This window comes from Eucyclogobius newberryi, unplaced genomic scaffold (assembly GCF_026437365.1).
Source record: "Eucyclogobius newberryi isolate DKJ021-1_F unplaced genomic scaffold, fEucNew1.0.hap1 SCAF_4, whole genome shotgun sequence".
Classification (NCBI taxonomy): domain Eukaryota; kingdom Metazoa; phylum Chordata; class Actinopteri; order Gobiiformes; family Gobiidae; genus Eucyclogobius; species Eucyclogobius newberryi.
In genome coordinates this window covers 8,542,478-8,565,400 of record NW_027316056.1, presented here as the reverse complement: position 1 = coordinate 8,565,400, position 22,923 = coordinate 8,542,478, and the positions used below count along the sequence as shown (strand labels likewise).

The following is a 22,923-nucleotide window of genomic DNA, read 5'->3' as shown; positions in this document are numbered from 1 at the left end:
ATGTTGGCGGTGGCTAGAGGCTGGTTAACTAGAAGCTGGTGGGCAGAGAGTTGTGAAAAAGCAGCAGTGGACCGGGTGTTGAAGCTGGTGGAGTGAGTGGCGTTGGTTGCCCCAGACCTTGTCTGCACGGCAGGGAGGCCCCGCGATACCATGACGGACCTCCGCAGGTGTTAAGCCAGCTGTTAGCTGGCGGCTAGGGCAGTAGATAGTCCAGGAGTGAGGGAGGAGATGAGCGATGGACGGTGCAGTAATGTCCGATGAAGTTAAGGAACAGGGATGTAGACAGAAGACAACACAGAGACGCGGGAACAAAACAAAACAATGGAAACGACTAACAAAACAAAGACGTTGGGACAGAAGCGGCAGTCCACATACCAGACGCCAGTAACTGCAGGAGTCACAGTAACGACAGGAGTCACAGTAACGGCAGGAGTCACAGTAACGACAGGAGTCACAGTAACGGCAGGAGTCACAGTAACGACAGGAGTCACAGTAACTGCAGGAGTCACAGTAACTGCAGGAGTCACAGTAACGACAGGAGTCACAGTAACGAAAGGAGTCACAGTAACGAAAGGAGTCACAGTAACGAAAGGAGTCACAGTAACGACAGGAGTCACCTTTGGCCTTTCCCTGATCCTCTTGGCTCTTCCCTGTTGTGGTAGAGTCTATTTTTAGCTCAGGAGCCGTGTCCCTGCTCTGCCCCGGGACGTGAGGTCGAGAGCTATTTTTGGTCGACATCGACAAACTTGACTTTGGCCTCAAGTGCTATTGGACAACATGATAGTATTTGTGATTTAAATATTTATCTTATTGATCTGTGAAAGTTTCAGGGTTTAACTTCTTCTGTTCATGCCAGTATGATGATGATGATGATGATGATGATGAATATATATACACATATATTATATATATACACATATATTATATATATACACATATATTATACATATATATATATATATATATATATATAATATATTATATATATACACATATATTATATAGAGATATATATTATATATATATATATATATATATATATAAAATATATTATATATATATATATATATATATATAAAATATATTATATATATATATATATATATATATATATATTATAATATATATATATATTATAATATATATATATATATATATATATTATATATATATATATGTATAATATATGTGTATATATATAATATATGTCGGTGTAATCCCTCATTCGTCCAGGCGTGTTCCATAGTAGAAAAAGCTTCAGTTGTAGTCATCTGGACTCAGTTAGAAAAAGTAGACGTTTCGACTCTCATCCAAGAGTCATTGTCAATAAAAGAATTTAGATCGAGAACTCCGATATTAATACTGTTCTGTGGTAAGACCCGCCCATTGGGAGGAGCCTTCCTGGAGTAGAAAGAGTTGTTTGTTTCAACAGAAACTCCCCCTTGTATCTACCGAGCTAGCCTATTCAGAATCTTAATGGGCTATTAGAAACCTCTTTGTCTTAGTGAGACCCTGGCTCAACCACCCTGAGTACCTGATTAGCATTTGAATGCCCTGGTCCTTTACCTTTCCAGGGGTTCAGTATACCATTATAAATAACAGGAAGATTAAACCTAAGCCCTCCATTTCTGTTTAAAGAAGGTCTTTCTTTTTTAACAAAAATAGCTTCCTTGACTCCTCTTTCAAACCATCTTTTCTCCCTGCTTAAAACCTTCACCTCACCGTCTTCAAACGAGTGATTAGAGGCTTCAAGATGGAGATGCACGGCACTCTGAGGTCCTGAACTTGTATTTCTTCTGTGCTGATAAAGCCTCTTGTGTAGAGGCTGTTTCGTCTCACCTATGTAATGTTCTTTACAGCTTTCTTCACTGCATTGGATCGAATAAACTACATTGCTCTGTTTTTGAGTCGGCAACTTGTCCTTTGGGTGAACCAGTTTTTGTCTTAAAGTGTTTCCTGGTTTAAAATAAACAGGGACTTCGTGTTGTCTAAAAATTCTCTGCAGTTTTTCCGACAGGCCAGACACATAAGGGATAGAAACACCCTTCCTTCTCTGTTCAGTTTCCCTTTTGTCCTGCTTCTTGGTTCTCTTCACTCTGTTGAGAGCCCAAGCGGGGTAACCACAGGCTGAGAGGGCATTTCGGACATGTTTTTCCTCTTTCTTCTTGCCCTCTGAGCTGGTGGGCACACCTTGAGCTCTGTGTTGTAAGGTTCTGATCACACCCAGCTTGTGCTGTAGTGGGTGGTTGGAGCCAAAGAGCAGATATTGGTCCGTGTGTGTAGGTTTCCTATATACTTCTATTTGGAGTTTCCCGTCCTCTCCTCTGATCGTGGAACAATCAAGAAAGGCCAAGCGATTCTCCTTAGCGTCTTCTCTTGTAAACCTAATATGTGGGTCCACAGCATTGATGTGATCAGAGAAGGTTTCCAGCTCTTGTTTCTTGATCGAAACGTCTACTTTTTCAAACTGAGTCCAGATGACTACAACTGAAATATATAATATATGTGTATATATATTCATCATCATCATCATCATCATCATCATCATCATCATCATCATACTGGCATGAACAGAAGAAGTTAAACCCTGAAACTTTCACAGATCAATAAGATAAATATTTAAATCACAAATACTATCATGTTGTCCAATAGCACTTGAGGCCAAAGTCAAGTTTGTCGATGTCGACCAAAAATAGCTCTCGACCTCACGTCCCGGGGCAGAGCAGGGACACGAAAAAGTGTAGTTATTAATGGAGGTCAAGTTATAAATAAATTAAATTGGGCCTTTCACAATCCAAACAAGAAATCAATTAAATCAAACCAATAGAATAATTGCTGGATCAAGTGATTTCCAAAATAATTGTTTGTTACAGCAAATGTTCTACTTTTTGTCACAGAGACAATAAAGTCTAACTTGATGGTGATAATTGAGTCTGGGGCTCATGTTATTTAATGGTGAGGGTCAAAGAACGTGAGAAAGTCTATGGCAAAAGAACATTTCATTCTGTCAACTGGACAAAAGTTTTAAAAGTGAAATCGCTCATCCAAGTAGCCTCTTCAGTTCATCTGTGAGTCTATCATTTAGTGCTTCAACCTCACCCTTCTTCTCTGTGTGTTTGTGTGTTCACAGAGAAGGGAGACTTCATCGCTCTGGACTTGGGCGGCTCTAACTTCAGGATTCTCAGAGTGAAGGTGACGCACGACAAGAAGCAGCCGGTTCAGATGGAGAGCCAGGTTTACGACACCCCAGACGACATCATCCACGGCAGCGGAACACAGGTCAGAACACTGTTTACGCAAGGCCGGCCTGTGGCAGAAAGGGACTGTTTAGAGTCACGACCCTCGGGGGTCACATGCTCTGGTGTGTCCAGACCAACAGCTGATGCCACACACAAAACCAAACTTGTTGAAATTTAAAGCATAGTTTTTTGTTATAAGAGCAAAATGTCCCGACATAAAAGTTTCCAATGTTCATTATTGGGCAATTCATCCACAGCCATCGCCATGGTGACGCATGATCATGCTCCATCTTAAAGAATCTTAACACAATTCCTGGAAGCTGAAAATAGTACCAGTACATTCAGCAGACATGTCCGCCATCGAGCATGTTTGGGCTCTGGACTGGTGTAAACCACAGCGTGTGCCAGTTCTATCCAGGAACAACTACAAAACCCTTTAGGAGAAAGTAGAAACCTTTGAGAACCTGTGATGGAGAGATCCAAATACTGACCTCAAACACTCCAAATAAAGCAAAAGTGAACATGTCACATACTGTGGCCAGCCTAAGGCACACCTGTGCAATAGTCATAGTACATGTATATGGATATATATCGTATCGTGACCCCTGTATTGTATCACTAGGGTCTTGGCCAGCCCTAGCACTGTAAGATATATTGCTCTGTGAGATATTTGAGACAAATGTTGTAAGATGTAAGATGTTTTGCCATTTAAGGCTTTGTTGAATGGCAAAGATAAACCCAAAAGCCACATTTCAGACTTGTTTACGTTCACTAATGCCGTTTCTTCCCTGCCATAAGGACACAAAGGTCACATGATGCAGGACGACTATACAATGCTTCATTGTCTTGTCCTCTTGTTCAGTGAAATATACACATGACCAGTATTAAAGTCCCTCTAATTTCTTAAGAGCTAAGCACAAGGAAAATGTCATGTGTCAATTATTGCAAACCTCAATTATAACTTTATTATTGTAGCTAAGTGCAATATTAACGCTCTACATGCAGCTGTCTAACACTCACTGTGCAATTAGTGTAAAATAACCCAGAATCAAACCAGACCAGGGACGTTTAATGGGCAAAGTCCTGCTACAGAGGAAACAGCTGGAGACCGAGGTGAAACATAACACGCCAAAACAGAGAGAAAAAAGAGAGCTATAATGGGACAGCTGCTGGACAGAAACTAGATCCATCAACAGGTTTTTGTCAATCGACGACCACTGGAGCTGGAGGAGGATCATTACCAATCACCATAAAGACAACTGCTGGGGACAACTGGCTTCTGAGCAAAGTACTTAGTTTATGTATTATTATATGCCTCAGGCCCAAAGTAACTGGGATGGAAAAAAATAATAATCTATACAATGATGTAGAAACAACTGAAAAAGGGCTGAATCAATCAAGAGGAAATATGTGTTGGTGTAATAAAAGACCAGATTGTACAAAATACAAATAGAAATCTGATCAAGCATCATGATTATCAATGACATATTAATTCCCTACACAACTTATGGCAACATTACAAAAGCTACATTCTATTTTGTTGTATTAATGCAAAATATACCTAATTCCAAAACAACAAAGACAGTGACATTATTAATTAAAAAATAAATGATTTCTAATTTTCATCAATAATAAACTGTATTTATAAATATTCTCCATCCAGAAGCCTTTAGTCACCATATTTTAACTTTTATTTGGTTGAAAATATATTTAAAATGTCTGAATGATCCTTAGTTCTAGCCCTATTATTTAATACTTTGTTCCATTATTGTTATTTAACATTTTGCTCTATGATGTTATTTTATACTTTGTTCCATTATTGTTATTTCATACTTTGCTCTATGATGTTATTTCATACTTTGTTCCACTATATTTAACACTTTGTTCCATTATATTTAACACTTAGTCCCATTATTGCTCTTTAACTCTTGCCCTCGCGTCCTTTGCTCTTGCAGCTGTTCGACCATGTGGCCGACTGTCTGGGAGATTTCATGGAGAAACAGAAAATCAAAGACAAGAAGCTCCCAGTGGGTTTCACCTTCTCCTTCCCCTGCGCTCAGACCAAACTGGACGAGGTAAACGCCAAATATCTCTCACTTCACGAGGCTCATCCGTGTCAACAATGTGGGACTATTGCATCTAAAACTGAGCAGAGGTGGATAACGCTCAGCACAATATTAACTGTTGGACAAAATGTACTTTTTGAGACAGCATACTTTTACTCCTACTTAATACATTTAACAGTGGAATAGTCTTCTTGGTTGAGTAAAAGTTCTGATATTCTTCCCGTGAGAATAAATCTACAAGTGACAAAAGCACTTGATTTAAAATGTGTGTTTCTTGCGCAAAACACCACATTTAGTGCATTATTTATTGTTTTGTCCTTCCAATTCCATGAACTTCACATTATAAATCACATAGACATTTCTTGGACACTCTTGAGTCATATTTTTTGAAGTAACAATACTCTTCTTACTTACTCGTACTCAATTATTTGGCCGCTTCTGTAAACTGTGTACGATATTCAAGCTTTTTCATGTTTGTTGCATTGGTATCACATATTTTATAACTTTTTATGAATGCATGCGTACGGAAGACAAGAAAAAGTTTCAATGAGGCACAAAAACAGCTAAATAAAAGTCAGTTAGGACATAAAACTATCTTTACATTAATAACTAATTAGCCAGTTGTGGGTTTATTTAGTTACTGTATTATTCTAAAAACTGTTGCCGGTCTAAACTGATTATAGCTAAATAAGACTGAGAATCGAGCTGAGCGGAGGCATTAAAATGTGTTTCCAACCATCTCCGTGAAGTGAATACTAACAGACAATTGGACCTCGCCAATGTCAATGTGGCTAAACACTAAATAAAAATGTACTGTTTGCAGGCCGTTTTATTGACGTGGACAAAGAAGTTTAAGTCCAGCGGCGTCGAAGGAATGGACGTTGTAAAGCTCCTAAACAAAGCCATCAAGAAGAGAGGGGTGAGTTTTTGTTCACAATCGCAAAATATATCAATTGTAAACAAATTTAAAAAAAAAAAAAAAAAAATTGGACTTAAAAATTTCAATAAGTTTTCAAATTTCCAACAGCAAAATCAAACAAAAAAAAACATTTAGAACTTTTACTGTGAATAATAATAACAATGTTTCTAGTTTGTAGCAATTTAGTGAGTCATTATTCAGTTTAAAAGCAAAATCCTGAGCATGTTAAGTTAAAGGTGCACTATGTAACATTTCTGGTTGCACGTCTGTCGCCTGCTTGTCTGGAGATGATGTTGCATGAATGTTCTTCAGCATGGAATTAAGCTTAGGTCATCTCCATGGAGACGGGGCACATACAAATCACAGTTTATAACCAGTATAGTGACATTATCAAATCAAAATGTAAAAAAAAAGCATAAACAATTTCTGATTTATGATAATGTACTTTATTATCCGTCTAGAAACCTTCAGTCACCACATTTCAACATTTATTTGGTTGAAAATAGTCTCATTTAGAGCAGGTGGCAGATAGAAAAGTCACATTGTGCACCTTTAAAGGGTCATTTAAAGTGTAATTTAAAGGGTCATTTAAAGGGTCATTTAAAGGGTCATTTTAAGGGTCATTTAAAGGGTCATTTTAAGGGTCATTTTAAGTATGAAAAAGTCACAACAATTTAGAGCAGGTGGCAGATTAGAAAAGTCACATTGTACACATTTAAAGTGTCATTTAAAGGGTCATTTTTGCTACTTACTTTTGGTCATATTTTCCTTTTAATATATTATTTTTTTTGCCAAAGTATGAAAAAGTCACAATAATTTAGAGCAGGTGCAGATTAGAAAAGTCACATTGTACACCTTTAAAGTGTCATTTAAAGTGTCATTTAAAGGGTCATTTAAAGGGTCATTTTTGCTACTTCCTTCTAGGTCATATTTTCCTTTTTGCTTTTAACATATTTCATTTTTTTGTCAAAGTATGAAAAAGTCACAACAATTTAGAGCAGGTGGCAGATTGGAAAAGTCACATGGTACACATTTAAAGGGTCATTTAAAGGGTCATTTTAAGTATGAAAAAGTCAACAATTTAGAGCAGGTGGCAGATTGGAAAAGTCAAATTGTACACCTTTAAAGGGTCATTTAAAGGGTCATTTAAAGGGTCATTTTTGCTACTTCCTTCTAGGTCATATTTTCCTTTTAACATATTTCATTTTTTTGTCAAAGTATGAAAAAGTCACAACAATTTAGAGCAGGTGGCAGATTAGAAAAGTCACATTGTACACCTTAAAGGGTCATTTAAAGGGTCATTTTTGCTACTTCAAGGTCATATTTTGTCAAAGTATGAAAAAGTGACAACAATTATGAGGGAAAATCAAACTAAAAAGATGAAATACGGTGTGTTTTTTCAGGATTACCAGGCCGACATCATGGCCGTGGTGAACGACACCACCGGCACCATGATGACCTGCGGGTTCGACGACCAGCGCTGTGAAGTGGGCATTATTATAGGTAACAACAGCACAGCAGTTTAGGTCAATAACAGTAAACTGTGTTTGATGAGGGCGGCTCCAAAGGGCAAGTCAACTGAGGTCTCGGGCGACTCAAACATACACGAAAAAAAGCAAATCCTCCCGAAATAAACTCCTGAAGATCCAGGTTCAAAGCCCAAACGACAGGATCATGTTTGTCTGAGTGTGACGTTGTTTGGTGATATAATAGTCCCTGTCGCAAATCATCATCAGTTAGGCCGCAGTTATTTTATTACTTGGTTTACAGATTTTTAAATGAAATATATTGAACAGGCGGGCGAAATATAAATATAATTTCAATTTCAGGGACGGCGCCGCTCCGAAACAATGCTTTCCAAAATAAATGACTCCTGCAGGATTTTGGCGTAAAATTGCTTCACGCGCTCTTATCTTTTGTCTTAATACGGCTTTTTATATTTCATTTAATGCTATTTGCGTTGTCGGTTGTACTTTATAAAAAAAAATTATAACAATTTTTTGTATTTATACTGTAGAAATCAATAATCTAAGTGCGGCGGATCCGTAAACCAGGTAATAAAATAACTGCGGCCTTGTCAGTTAAATTTGTCCTTTTTCAAATTAAGTCAGAATGTTAGTTTTACTATGTCAGTCCTTGATCTTTGGTGACGTTTGTGTCATCCATTTCTTTGTGATGGCCTTTTTTCCCACCACCAAAAGTACATTCCAAAGGTATCCATTTATTGTGTCCATGGCAGGAGTTTGAAGGCCCAAATACAGAGTTCTAAAGTTCAGAGGGTGCAGTGCTTTGTGAACTTACGTCTTATTTCTGAGCCACAGGACGGTCCCAAAACATGTGATAGTGGTGTGCCTCCTGGCCCGCCACAGTTTCTCCAACAGTTAGCATTTTCTAGAGAATAATAAGATAAGATATTCCTTTATTTTCCACACATGGGGAAATTGAATTGTTGCAACGCAGTAGATACAGAGGGAAAGGACAGATAACTTTAGTTTAAAACACACTCTTAATAGAAGAACTCTTATAAACAAAACTCTTATAAACAAAACTCTTATAAACAAAACTCTTATAAACAAAACTCTTATAAACAAAACTCTTATAAACAAAACTCTTATAAACAAAACTCTTATAAACAAAACTCTTATAAACAAAAACTCTTATAAACAAAACTCTTATAAACAAAACTCTTATAAACAAAACTCTTATAAACAAAACTCTTATAAACAAAAACTCTTATAAACAAAACTCTTATAAACAAAACTCTTATAAACAAAACTCTTATAAACAAAACTCTTATAGACAGAACCTCTCATTTCTTAATAAGGAATGGAGGGAAAAATAAAGATAAAATAAAATAAAAACAGCTAGCATAAGGCAAGATAATACTAATAATAATAATGGTAAAATAAACACTCTATTTACATCAGTTATGTGCACATGAATGTGACACAATGAACACTCTGACATGGTGACACATCTTTCCCACTGATCATTGGTTTATGACAGTTTGAACAATCATTTAACAAAATAAAGGTGTTGTCAGGTTTAATTATTTGTCAAATCATCAACTATTGTATGATTTGAATGGACTTTGGCCCTTGTTTACAGTATGGATGACCGGTAACAATGGTGGAATTACCTTTATCACGTCAAACCAGGAAGTGACATCATAAACGTCACTAAAATTGCCAAATTGGAGAAAAACATGCAAAACGTTTGGTAGAATATAACATATAATCGTATTCCCTTTGTTTTACTGAAAACTGTAGTCTAACGTGTCACATAGAGGTTCAAATGTGGAGAAGGGGCTTTGTAGTGCTTTATTATGTTTATTATTTATTTAATGAGACGGGACAGAACACAATATGCGTTCACCTTAACAGGAAAGATGCTTTGTACCTGGATGTGTTTCATTGACCAAACTATATGTCACAATATAACATTTATTGTGTTTATAGTGATTAAAAAAACACTACGATTGTAATGATATTGAGGATTACTGAGATCATGACCAGACAACAGGGAAATCTACTTTTCTTCAAGTTTGTGTCCAGCTTTACAAAATCAAACTTTCTGAATTAAAGTTATGAAAATGACACAAATAGAAGAAGTCAAAACATCTTCGAAAATTCTAAAATCTAGATGAACTCTACCTCCTTTTCTACCTTGAGTTTGTATCATTCATTTCCCTATAACTTTGTGTTGTGCTTTCCTGCCTTCAAATCATTGTAAATAAAATAAGAATAATACGAAAAGTTTCAGTTTTAGTTTTCATAACCAAAAAGCTTTCAGTATTTGTAGCACAAACTTTCTTTCCTGTGTTTGTAGTGTTACCTTTAATCTCTCATGTTAGTATTTCTTTACATTTATCTGTTGTTAAAGGAGCTAAACCCATGTTTTTCATGTAATGGAGTTCCATTTGAATAAGAAGCTGTTTGGATGAAAATGAGACGGCTGTGTGCTGTCTTATTCTCCACAAAGGAGGAAGAGCACAGGTTACAGGCTCATGTTTGTTAGTTTTGCCTTGATGGGAAACTACTATGGCGGTTACAACCAAATAAAAAATTACTTTATATTTAGATGTATTTTTTAAACGATAGATTGAATTAAAAAGACTCAATTTTGACTCTAAAATGGTCATGAATAGGATTTATTTATTATAGTGTGTCATAAATAACCACGAGGGCAACCACTTTCACAGGGCAAGTTACAGGTCTGATCTGCGGAGAGGCGACCTCGCTCACAGTAACGTATGTTGCTGAATGTGAATGTATTTTCTAACAATAAAAAAAACTGTTTAGACTAAAACGCAAGGTGAGGATTACATTTAAGATTCGATAAATGTTTCCCCCGTTAACACTTTTGGCGACGTTGGTGATGTAGTGCTGCTCCAGTCGTCCTCGGAGGTTGGAACGTCCGAGTTGTGACTTGTAACTTGACACTGGAGCGCTCTGACATCTCCTAATACCGACTCAGAAACTCCCAGAACCCAGAGTTTATCTGAGTTAGCCGATTTAACACGTCTGCTCCTGTTTTTACATTCCACGTAATTAAAATATTGATCGTACTGGTGTTCTTTTCTCTTTAGCGCCTCTCTACTGCCCCCTGCTGTCTGTCAACCTGCTCCTGTAATGTAATGTTGTGCTAATGTTGCTAATAAGATAAGATAAGATAATCCTTTATTGTCCCACATGGGGAAATTCCATTGATGCAACGCAGGTAGATACAGAGGTAGATACAGAGGTAATGACGACAAAAGCAACAGTGACAGTCTTGGTTTATAAATGAACTCGATTGGATCCATATTTTGATTGATTTGAACATCTTTTTGGGGGTTTATTGTTTGATTCGAGCCGTTTCAGTCCACACACTGTTACGTACCACTCATAGTTTTTCTGACTTGACGCTGGAACGCAGAAAACGTCTTTCCAAGATCCGAGACTGGAACGCATCATAACTTTCTGGTTGGACATGAGCAGAAGTGCTTCCACAACTGTTACGACCATAATTAAACCAGGGGCCAAAATCCATAGAAATTACACAATATTTATGATCTGACACCTTTATTCAGTTAAATGATTAAACTGTCATAAAAGTGTGTCAGTCGTGTGTGTAAATTGTCCCTGAATGTTCGATGCCGTGACGCTTATTGATGACATCACAGTGGGATTCTGTTTTTTCTTTATTTTTTCCCCCAAACTGCCACTTTCCTGATGTAAAACTAGGATAAACAATTACCACAGGTTGTATCACACCAAACTAGGTCATCGACTCATCATTCTCCAAAAATTAAAGCTAGAACAATATTTTTTGGGGCTCAGTATTTTTCGTACATTTTGACATGAATCACAAACTTTTTTCTGAATTATTAGTTTATTTACATTCGAGCTGAGGAGGATGGAATAGTTTGCATCCACGACTCAGTAAATCACACCAACTACAGCACGTAAATGTTTTAATCTGCAACTTAAATCATTCAGTTATTGCAGCTCATGTGTTTTTAGTATTGTTAATTGTAAAAAGTATCATGGAAATCGTGACATTTGGCATTAAGTCGTTTCTAAATGATCGTTTATCGTGATATTTTCATTCTCTGCAAAGTAAGTGGCAAATTCCCTGCAAGAACAGTGCATTTTTAAATCTTTAAAAATGCACACAAATCATAAGAGAACATACACAAGGACATTTGACACTCGTACAAGGATTTACCAACATCAATCCAAGCCATGAAATGATGTAAACTAACCTATTGTTTATGGACTGAATCTAATGATGGTAAAACAACCAAGTATAAGAGAGACTTTCATGAGAATAAGAACAGTCTAAGCTTAAAAGTAGTATTTTAATTGACTAAATAAATGGATAGTTTGCTGTACGTTTGAAATTTAGCAAAATATAACTTAATTTATGTTCACGGGGTAGTTACTCTTCAGTGCAATGACGGCAGTTCGACAGACGATGGCGCCAAAGTCCAACGTTTACAATATTATTGAAGCAGCGGCGTTATACAAACACACAAGCAAGAGTGTTGAACTAAAGTGTTGCCATGGTGATTAGATTTGAAATGTTCTGTTCAAAGTGCACATTTTAAATCTCCTTCTGCAGCGTTAACGTTTGAGAGACACATGCATTTCAGAACACAATATTAACATTTCAAACTTGTTTTTAATACCGAGGAATTTACTCTGTTCTCGACCATTTTGATCCCACAAAGACTCTTTTTAGCTCAAGGTTTTAGACGAATGCTTAGCAACCGTTTTACAAACAGTGTCGGCTTTTTAATGCCTTATTATTTGGTTTTATTGCTTTTTTTTTTTTTTTTTTTTTTAGATCTAAACCCCGCCTCGTCGAAAATGGTCTAAAATGAGAATATATCAAGTCTAAAAATGAGACTAAACCAGCTCTAAAATGAGAATAGTCTAAAATGAGACTAAACCAGCTCTAAAATGAGAATAGTCTAAAATGAGACTAAACCAGCTCTAAAATGAGAATAGTCTAAAATGAGACTAAACCAGCTCTAAAATGAGACTAAACCAGCTCTAAAATGAGAATAGTCTAAAATGAGACCACACCAGGTCTAAAATGAGACTAAACCAGCTCTAAAATGAGAATAGTCTAAAATGAGACTAAACCAGCTCTAAAATGAGAATAGTCTAAAATGAGACTAAACCAGCTCTAAAATGAGAATAGTCTAAAATGAGACTAAACCAGCTCTAAAATGAGACTAAACCAGCTCTAAAATGAGAATAGTCTAAAATGAGACCACACCAGGTCTAAAATGAGACTAAACCAGCTCTAAAATGAGAATATTCTAAAACGAGACTAAACATGGTCTAAAATGAGACTAAACATGGTATAAAATGATACTAAACATGTTCTAAAATGAGACTAAACCAGCTCTAAAATGAGACTAAACATGTTCTAAAATGAGACTAAAACAGCTCTAAAATGAGACTAAACATGGTCTAAAATGAGACTAAACATGGTCTAAAATGATACTAAACATGGTCTAAAATGAGACTAAACCAGCTCTAAAATGAGACTAAACATGGTCTAAAATGAGACTAAACATGGTCTAAAATGAGACTAAACCAGCTCTAAAATGAGACTAAACATGGTCTAAAATGAGACTTAACATGGTCTAAAATAAGACTAAACCAGCTCTACAATGAGACTTAACATGGTCTAAAATGAGACTAAACATGGTCTAAAATGAGACTAAACATGGTCTAAAATGAGACTAAACATGGTATAAAATGAGACTAAACCAGCTCTAAAATGAGACTAAACCAGCTCTAAAATGAGACTAAACATGGTCTAAAATGAGACTAAACATGGTCTAAAATGAGACTAAACCAGCTCTAAAATGAGACTAAACATGGTCTAAAATGAGACTAAACATGGTTTAAAATGAGACTAAACCAGCTCTAAAATGAGACTAAACCAGCTCTAAAATGAGAATATTCTAAAACGAGACTAAACCAGCTCTAAAATGATACTAAACATGGTCTAAAATGAGACTAAACATGGTCTAAAATGAGACTAAAACAGCTCTACAATGAGACTTAACATGGTCTAAAATGAGACTAAACCAGCTCTAAAATGAGACTAAACATGGTCTAAAATGAGACTAAACATGGTCTAAAATGAGACTAAACCAGCTCTAAAATGATACTAAACATGGTCTAAAATGAGACTAAACATGGTCTAAAATGAGACTAAACATGTTCTAAAATGAGACTAAACCAGCTCTAAAATGAGACTAAACCAGCTCTAAAATGAGACTAAACATGGTCTAAAATGAGACTAAACCAGCTCTAAAATGAGACTAAACATGGTCTAAAGTGAGACTAAACCAGCTCTAAAATGAGACTAAACCAGCTCTACAATGAGACTTAACATGGTCTAAAATGAGACTAAACCAGCTCTAAAATGAGACTAAACCAGCTCTAAAATGAGACTAAACATGGTCTAAAGTGAGACTAAACCAGCTCTAAAATGAGACTAAACCAGCTCTACAATGAGACTTAACATGGTCTAAAATGAGACTAAACCAGCTCTAAAATGAGACTAAACATGGTCTAAAATGAGACTAAACATGGTCTAAAATGAGACTAAACCAGCTCTAAAATGAGACTAAACATGGTCTAAAATGAGACTTAACATGGTCTAAAATGAGACTAAACCAGCTCTAAAATGAGACTAAACATGGTCTAAAATGAGACTAAACATGTTCTAAAATGAGACTAAACATGGTCTAAAATGAGACTAAACATGGTCTAAAATGAGACTAAACATGGTCTAAAATGAGACTAAACATGTTCTAAAATGAGACTAAACCAGCTCTAAAATGAGACTAAACCAGCTCTAAAATGAGACTAAACCAGCTCTAAAATGAGACTAAACATGGTCTAAAATGAGACTAAACCGGATGCATTAGTCTTTTTAAATGATGATTAACCAAAAGGCCAAAAAAAGAACAGATTTCTCTCTAAATAAAATAAATACTAAAATGGCGGAGGACCCCACCAGTGGTACATGTATCACAATAGTCATGGGCGTATTGATGCAAAATTAAAAACATTGGATTGATATTGCGATATTTTCCGTAGTATCACATGGTATCAGATCGAATAAAAAAAATCTGATATGTCCCCTCACTTTCCCACAGAGAAAGTAAATGCACTTTCCATCACACCCTGTGGTCTTTAGTTAGTTCTGATTAAGCTCAAGATCATTCTGCTCAGGAACGGCCAAATCTTGTCCAGTTACTGTCATTTTCTTCAGTATCGATACTATACTTTATCGGTTACTTGGTCTTCGCGACTTCATTTCAAACAACATTTAAATGAGACGGTATTAGGATTTGTACAGTTGGACAGGTTTTCATGTGTTCGTTCTGTTCCTGGTGCACAAGGTGAAGTGGTGGTCTGGTTTCATTTCCAGGCACCGGCACAAACGCGTGTTACATGGAGGAGCTGAGGCACATCGACCTTGTGGAGGGAGACGAAGGTCGAATGTGCATCAACACCGAGTGGGGCGCGTTCGGGGACAGCGGCTCCCTGGAAGACATCCGTACCGAGTTCGACCGCGAGATCGACCGAGGCTCCGTCAACCCGGGGAAACAACTGTGAGTAAAACAGCAGAACAGCAGCAGAATCCTACATCCAAGGGACATATTACTCTGTGTTTAACTACAACAGACGATCATTTTACGGCTTCTGGTAGAGCGCAATTTTGATCTAAAACGGCTTAAAAATAGAAGAAACAAAACAACTGCAGAACTGTTTAATGGTTACGTGACATTTTAGAACCCAACCTGGAATCTAAAAGGGGGAAAAGGGGGAGGGAAAGGAAAGAAGAAAGAGGAAAGGGGAAAGAAGAAAGAAAGGGAAAAGAAAGAGGAAGGGCAAGGAAAGAGGAAAGGGGAAAGGAAAGAGGAAAGGGGAAGGAAAGAGGAAAGAGGAAAGAGGAAGGAAAGATGAAATGGGAAGGAAAGAGGAAAGGGGAAGGAAAGAGGAAGGAAAGATGGAAGGGGAAAGGAAAGAGGAAAGAGGAAGGAAAGAGGAAAGGGGAAGGAAAGAGGAAAGGGGAAAGGAAAGAGGAAAGGGGAAAGGAAAGAGGAAGGAAAGAGGAAAGGGGGAAGGAAAGAGGAAAGGGGAAAGGGGAAAGGAAAGAGGAAGGAAAGAGGAAAGGGGAAAGGAAAGAGGAAAGGGGAAAGGAAAGAGGAAAGGGGAAAGGACAGAGGAAGGAAAGAGGAAAGGGGGAAGGGAAAAGGGGGGAAAGGCAAAACAGGACTTTTCTGAGCCTCAGTTGCAGGAAAAACAGTTTTAAATATCAAACATGCAGGACTCAAAATGAAACTAATGACGAGGAAACACTGTTATAATAAAGATAAACTCTCATTAAAGTTGATTTTGTCCCTTGAAAACAAATTAGACTAGACGAAGTAGACTATTGTCATTATATTAGTCAAACTAAATTACTTTAAATCAACTTTATAAGCACATGTGGACAACTAGGTAAATCTTTTGTGCTTCAGTGTGTGGAATTAGACTGAATTAAAAGAGCAAATATAAAGCAATTTAAAAAAAAAAAAACTCTTAGTGAGATATGAGAGTTATAGTAAATGTGATTGTATATGTATTTGGATTAAATGATAAGGAAACAGAATGTGTAAAAATTAGAACAATTGAACAAAAAGCTTATTTATTCATATAGTTTAGTATAATTATTGTATGAATCGTGTTGTTGGGTTTTCTTGAGGCGCCATATTATGTTTGAGGAAACTTAAATCAGATTATTTTATGGTCTTGAAATTAAAATAAAGAAAGAAAGAAACAATCTGCTTATGTGAGTCAAATCCGTCCTGGTCATTCAGATAATGCAGCCGATCCCAGTGAGGGTCAGATTTGTTCCAGGATGATAAATATTGCATAAATGTGTTGATGTTGTGAATAAAAGCTGGTGTTTGCCTCAGGTTTGAGAAGATGGCCAGTGGGATGTACATGGGGGAACTGGTGCGTCTGATCCTGGTCAAGATGGCCAAAGAGGGGCTTCTGTTTGAAGGACGCATCACTCCCGAGCTCCTGACCAAAGGCACCATCCAGACCAAGCACGTGTCCGCCATCGAGAAGTGAGTCAAGTGAGACCAGACGGGACAGAAGCTCCTGTAAGACCTCGATAGGACATAAGTTCCTGTAAGACCTCGATAGGACAGAAGTTCCTGTAAGACCTCGATAGGACAGAAGTTCCTGTAAGACCTCGATAGGACAGAAGCTCCTGTAAGACCTCGATAGGACACAAGTTCCTGTAAGGCCTCGATAGGACAGAAGCTCCTGTAAGACCTCGATAGGACAGAAGCTCCTGTAAGACCTCGATAGGACAGAAGTTCCTGTAAGGCCTCGATAGGACAGAAGCTCCTATAAGACCTTGATAGGACAGAAGCTCCTGTAAGACCTCGATAGGACAGAAGTTCCTGTAAGACCTCGATAGGACAGAAGTTCCTGTAAGACCTCGATAGGACAGAAGCTCCTGTAAGACCTCGATAGGACAGAAGTTCCCGTAAGACCTCGATAGGACAGAAGCTCCTGTAAGACCTCGATAGGACAGAAGTTCCTGTAAGACCTCGATGGGACAGAAGTTCCTGTAAGACCTCGATAGGACAGAAGTTCCTGTAAGACCTCGATAGGACAGAAGCTCCTGTAAGACCTCGATAGGACACAAGTTCCTGTAAGGCCTCGATAGGACAGAAGCTCCTATAAGACCTTGATAGGACAGAAGCTCCTGTAAGACCTCGATAGGACAGAAGTTCCTGTAAGGCCTCGATAGGACAGAAGTTCCTGTAAGACCTCGATAGGACAGAAGTTCCTGTAAGACCTCGATAGGACAGAAGTTCCTGTAAGACCTCGATAGGACAGAAGTTCCTGTAAGACCTCGATAGGACAGAAGCTCCTGTAAGACCTCGATAGGACACAAGTTCCTGTAAGGCCTCGATAGGACAGAAGCTCCTGTAAGGCCTCGATAGGACAGAAGCTCCTGTAAGACCTCGATAGGACAGAAGCTCCTGTAAGACCTCGATAGGACAGAAGTTCCTGTAAGGCCTCGATAGGACAGAAGCTCCTATAAGACCTTGATAGGACAGAAGCTCCTGTAAGACCTCGATAGGACAGAAGTTCCTGTAAGGCCTCGATAGGACATAAGTTCCTGTAAGACCTCGATAGGACAGAAGCTCCTATAAGACCTCGATAGGACAGAAGCTCCTGTGAGACCTCGATAGGACAGAAGTTCCTATAAGACCTCGATTGGACAGAAGTTCCTGTAAGACCTCGATAGGACAGAAGCTCCTATAAGACCTCGATAGGACAGAAGCTCCTGTAAGACCTCAATAGGAGAGAAGTTCCTGTAAGGCCTCGATAGGACATAAGTTCCTGTAAGGCCTCGATAGGACATAAGTTCCTGTAAGACCTCGATAGGACGGAAGCTCCTGTAAGACCTCAATAGGACAGAAGCTCCTGTAAGACCTCGATAGGACAGAAGCTCCTATAAGACCTCGATAGGACAGAAGCTCCTGTAAGACCTCGATAGGAGAGAAGTTCCTGTAAGGCCTCGATAGGACATAAGTTCCTGTAAGGCCTCGATAGGACATAAGTTCCTGTAAGACCTCGATAGGACGGAAGCTCCTGTAAGACCTCGATAGGACAGAAGCTCCTGTAAGACCTCGATAGGACAGAAGTTCCTGTAAGGCCTCGATAGGACAGAAGCTCCTGTAAGACCTCGATAGGACAGAAGCTCCTGTAAGACCTCGATAGGACATAAGTTCCTGTAAGACCTCGATAGGACACAAGTTCCTGTGAGACCTCGATAGGACATAAGTTCCTGTAAGACCTCGATAGGACGTAAGCTCCTGTAAGACCTCGATAGGACATAAGTTCCTGTAAGGCCTCGATAGGACAGAAGCTCCTGTAAGACCTCGATAGGACAGAAGCTCCTTTAAGACCTCGATAGGACATAAGTTCCTGTAAGACCTCGATAGGACACAAGTTCCTGTGAGACCTCGATAGGACGTAAGCTCCTGTAAGACCTCGATAGGACAGAAGCTCCTGTAAGACCTCGATAGGACAAAAGCTCCTGTAAGACCTCGATAGGACACAAGTTCCTGTAAGACCTCGATAGGACAAAAGTTCCTGTAAGACCTCGATAGGACAGAAGCTCCTGTAAGACCTCGATAGGACATAAGTTCCTGTAAGACCTCGATAGGACACAAGTTCCTGTGAGACCTCGATAGGACATAAGTTCCTGTAAGACCTCGATAGGACGTAAGCTCCTGTAAGACCTCGATAGGACATAAGTTCCTGTAAGGCCTCGATAGGACAGAAGCTCCTGTAAGACCTCGATAGGACAGAAGCTCCTTTAAGACCTCGATAGGACATAAGTTCCTGTAAGACCTCGATAGGACACAAGTTCCTGTGAGACCTCGATAGGACGTAAGCTCCTGTAAGACCTCGATAGGACAGAAGCTCCTGTAAGACCTCGATAGGACAAAAGCTCCTGTAAGACCTCGATAGGACACAAGTTCCTGTAAGACCTCGATAGGACAAAAGTTCCTGTAAAACCTCGATAGGACAAAAGCTCCTGTAAGACCTCGATAGGACACAAGTTCCTGTAAAACCTCGATAGGACAAAAGCTCCTGTAAGACCTCGATAGGACACAAGTTCCTGTAAGACCTCGATAGGACATAAGTTCCTGTAAAACCTCGATAGGACAAAAGCTCCTGTAAGACCTCGATAGGACACAAGTTCCTGTAAGACCTCGATAGGACACAAGTTCCTGTGAGAACTCGATAGGACAGAAGCTCCTGTGAGACCTCGATAGGACATAAGTTCCTGTAAGACCTCGATAGGACACAAGTTCCTGTAAGACCTCGATAGGACGTAAGCTCCTGTAAGACCTCGATAGGACAGAAGCTCCTGTAAAACCTCGATAGGACAAAAGCTCCTGTAAGACCTCGATAGGACACAAGTTCCTGTAAGACCTCGATAGGACGTAAGCTCCTGTAAGACCTCGATAGGACAGAAGCTCCTGTAAAACCTCGATAGGACAAAAGCTCCTGTAAGACCTCGATAGGACACAAGTTCCTGTGAGACCTCGATAGGACGTAAGCTCCTGTAAGACCTCGATAGGACAGAAGCTCCTGTAAGACCTCGATAGGACAGAAGCTCCTGTAAGACCTGGATAGGACATAAGCTCCTGTAAGACCTCGATAGGACATAAGTTCCTGTAAGACCTCGATAGGACATAAGTTCCTGTAAGACCTCGATAGGACACAAGTTCCTGTAAGACCTCGATAGGACGCAAGTTCCTGTGAGACCTCGATAGGACGTAAGCTCCTGTAAGACCTGGATAGGACATAAGCTCCTGTAAGACCTCGATAGGACATAAGTTCCTGTAAGACCTCGATAGGACACAAGTTCCTGTAAGACCTCGATAGGACAGAAGCTCCTGTAAGACCTCGATAGGACATAAGTTCCTATAAGACCTCGATAGGACATAAGTTCCTGTAAGACCTCGATAGGACATAAGTTCCTGTAAGACCTCGATAGGACATAAGTTCCTGTAAGACCTCAATAGGACATAAGTTCCTGTAAGACCTCGATAGGACATAAGTTCCTGTAAGACCTCGATGGGACATAAGTTCCTGTAAGACCTCGATAGGACATAAGTTCCTATAAGACCTCGATAGGACATAAGTTCCTGTAAGACCTCGATAGGACATAAGTTCCTGTAAGACCTCGATAGGACATAAGTTCCTGTAAGACCTCGATAGGACACAAGTTCCTGTGAGACCTCGATAGGACGTAAGCTCCTGTAAGACCTCGATAGGACATAAGCTCCTGTAAGACCTCGATAGGACATAAGTTCCTGTAAGACCTCGATAGGACAGAAGCTCCTGTAAGACCTCGATAGGACAGAAGCTCCTGTAAGACCTCGATAGGACATAAGCTCCTGTAAGACCTCGATAGGACATAAGTTCCTGTAAGACCTCGATAGGACACAAGTTCCTGTAAGACCTCGATAGGACATAAGCTCCTGTAAGACCTCGATAGGACATAAGTTCCTATAAGACCTCGATAGGACATAAGTTCCTGTAAGACCTCGATAGGACATAAGTTCCTGTAAGACCTCGATAGGACATAAGTTCCTGTAAGACCTCGATGGGACATAAGTTCCTATAAGACCTCGATAGGACATAAGTTCCTGTAAGACCTCGATAGGACATAGGTTCCTATAAGACCTCGATAGGACATAAGTTCCTGTAAGACCTCGATAGGACATAAGTTCCTGTAAGACCTCGATAGGACATAAGTTCCTGTAAGACCTCGATAGGACATAAGTTCCTGTAAGACCTGCATTAACAACAAATAATGTGGTGTTTGGAAGGACGTCTTAGTGTCTCTGCGAACATGAGATGGGACAGTTCTGAAGCATTAATTTAGTTGTTATTTGTGCCTTTATATAAAACAATGTCTTTAAAAACAAATTATTTAAGCCTCGTTTGCCAAAGTTTTCTTATTGTTTTATTTAACCTTTATTCAACCTTTATTTAACCTTTATTTAACCTTTATTTAACCTTTATTTTATCCCATTCAGATAAAACAAGTCTTTTACACAGAAGCAGCAGTTACACAGTTACAACAAACAACATTCATATTAAAATGAAAGCAACTTAAGGAAAACATTTGTGTTTTTCACGTTTTCATTGAAGAAAACTTGGATAATTTAATTGAAAATGGTTGATGGCGACTTAATAGTATCAATTTAGTTTAAATTTGGAGGCAAAATGGTGCCATAGAGACCATTTTAATCGATTTACATGGAATTGGCCGACTAAAAACAGCCCAAATCACAGACATTTGCGCGGGACTAAAATGACCTTAAGACCTCTGAGTTTCTGAGACCATTCAGGGGAATGTTTACAGACACGGACGATCTGCTCAGGACAGAAACACAGAAGACCTTTGTGCCATCTCTCCACCACGTCTGTGTTTTGTGTGAGCACCGAATAAGAAATGCCAGTAATGAATATGTTTTTACAGACTTTATTCTAGAAATGGTGGACTGGTCAACACATTTAAAAAATACAACAAGCTTTGAATTCATCTGTGCGTTTGTTTTTACTCGTACTGTAGCGTGAGACGTCGTTCGATTGTATTCCCTATGAAACAGTCGTAGTCTCTCTCTTTTAATCCATTCACACTTTTAAACATTACAGCAGGTTGTTTTGTGGTTCGTTACTTTTTATTTGTAGGGGGGAAAAACAATAATTGGATCGAAGTAGGTTCCGTGTGAAATTAGTATTGTTATTCTCGTTAAAATTTGAACGCGGAGACATTTTGAATCGATATAAGCTTCAACGCGTGGACTAAAAACAGCCCAAATGAAGAGAATTCACACGGGACTAATTCTCCCTGGAGAGACTCAGACAGACACGGAGAGGACAGTTTAGCGAGCTTTATTGCAGAAGTGATTTGGCGCTCAGACCCCGGCGGAAGACATCGCGATTACGGGCGCTTCGTAATCTGATCGTGATTAGATGTCTCCCCCCTGGGGCCTGGAGACTGGTGGTGGTAGATGTGGTGTGAGGGTGGAGAGGATGATGAGGATGAGAGGGATGCAGAGGAGGAGGAGCGGAGGTGGTGGCTCGCAGTACGGTCTGAAGCGGCTGAGCCAACTGCATGAGGGTTTAATGAGGCCGGCTGAGCGCTGATAGGGAGCGGAGGCGGTGCAGAGGTGGTGCAGGGGCGGTGCAGGGGCGGTGCAGAGGCGGTGCAGAGGCGGTGTGGGGAGGAGTTTGCCTGACCCGCCAGCCCCACATTCTGTTCGAGTTCCTAAGGGTCTGGAATCCGAGTCAGAGCCAATGAAGTCGTCGGTCATCCATTTACCGACCAATCCCAGTCGGAGGTTTTAACGTGTCACACTGAGATACGGAAGTAGCTCTTCACCCCCGTTCCAAAACATTCAAGATGGCGGACCCGGCTCGTGACCCGGCTCGTGACCCGGGCTCGTGACCCGGCCCGTGACCCGGCTCGTGACTGAGTCTTTACTTCTGCTCTGGCTTCGGTTTGAACGATGAGGAAAGTCCGCTCTACTCGCCGTGATGAACGTGCGTTACATGCGGTTGTACGAAGGGCGTCGTCG

The 22,923-nt window shown here is 39.3% G+C and overlaps 1 protein-coding gene across 2 annotated transcripts in view; it reads left to right on the top strand.

Annotated features, from left to right (window-relative positions):
• The window catches only part of LOC140378257 (hexokinase-1-like), a 66,129-nt gene that overhangs the window by 24,673 nt on the left and 18,533 nt on the right, over positions 1–22,923 (top strand). For both annotated transcript variants that reach the window (XM_072464018.1, XM_072464019.1), the window contains exons 3-8: positions 3,131–3,279; positions 5,195–5,314; positions 6,129–6,224; positions 7,628–7,727; positions 15,171–15,354; positions 16,705–16,860. In XM_072464018.1, coding sequence (XP_072320119.1) covers positions 3,131–3,279; positions 5,195–5,314; positions 6,129–6,224; positions 7,628–7,727; positions 15,171–15,354; positions 16,705–16,860 — 805 coding nt within the window. The remainder of the gene's footprint in view (positions 1–3,130; positions 3,280–5,194; positions 5,315–6,128; positions 6,225–7,627; positions 7,728–15,170; positions 15,355–16,704; positions 16,861–22,923) is intronic.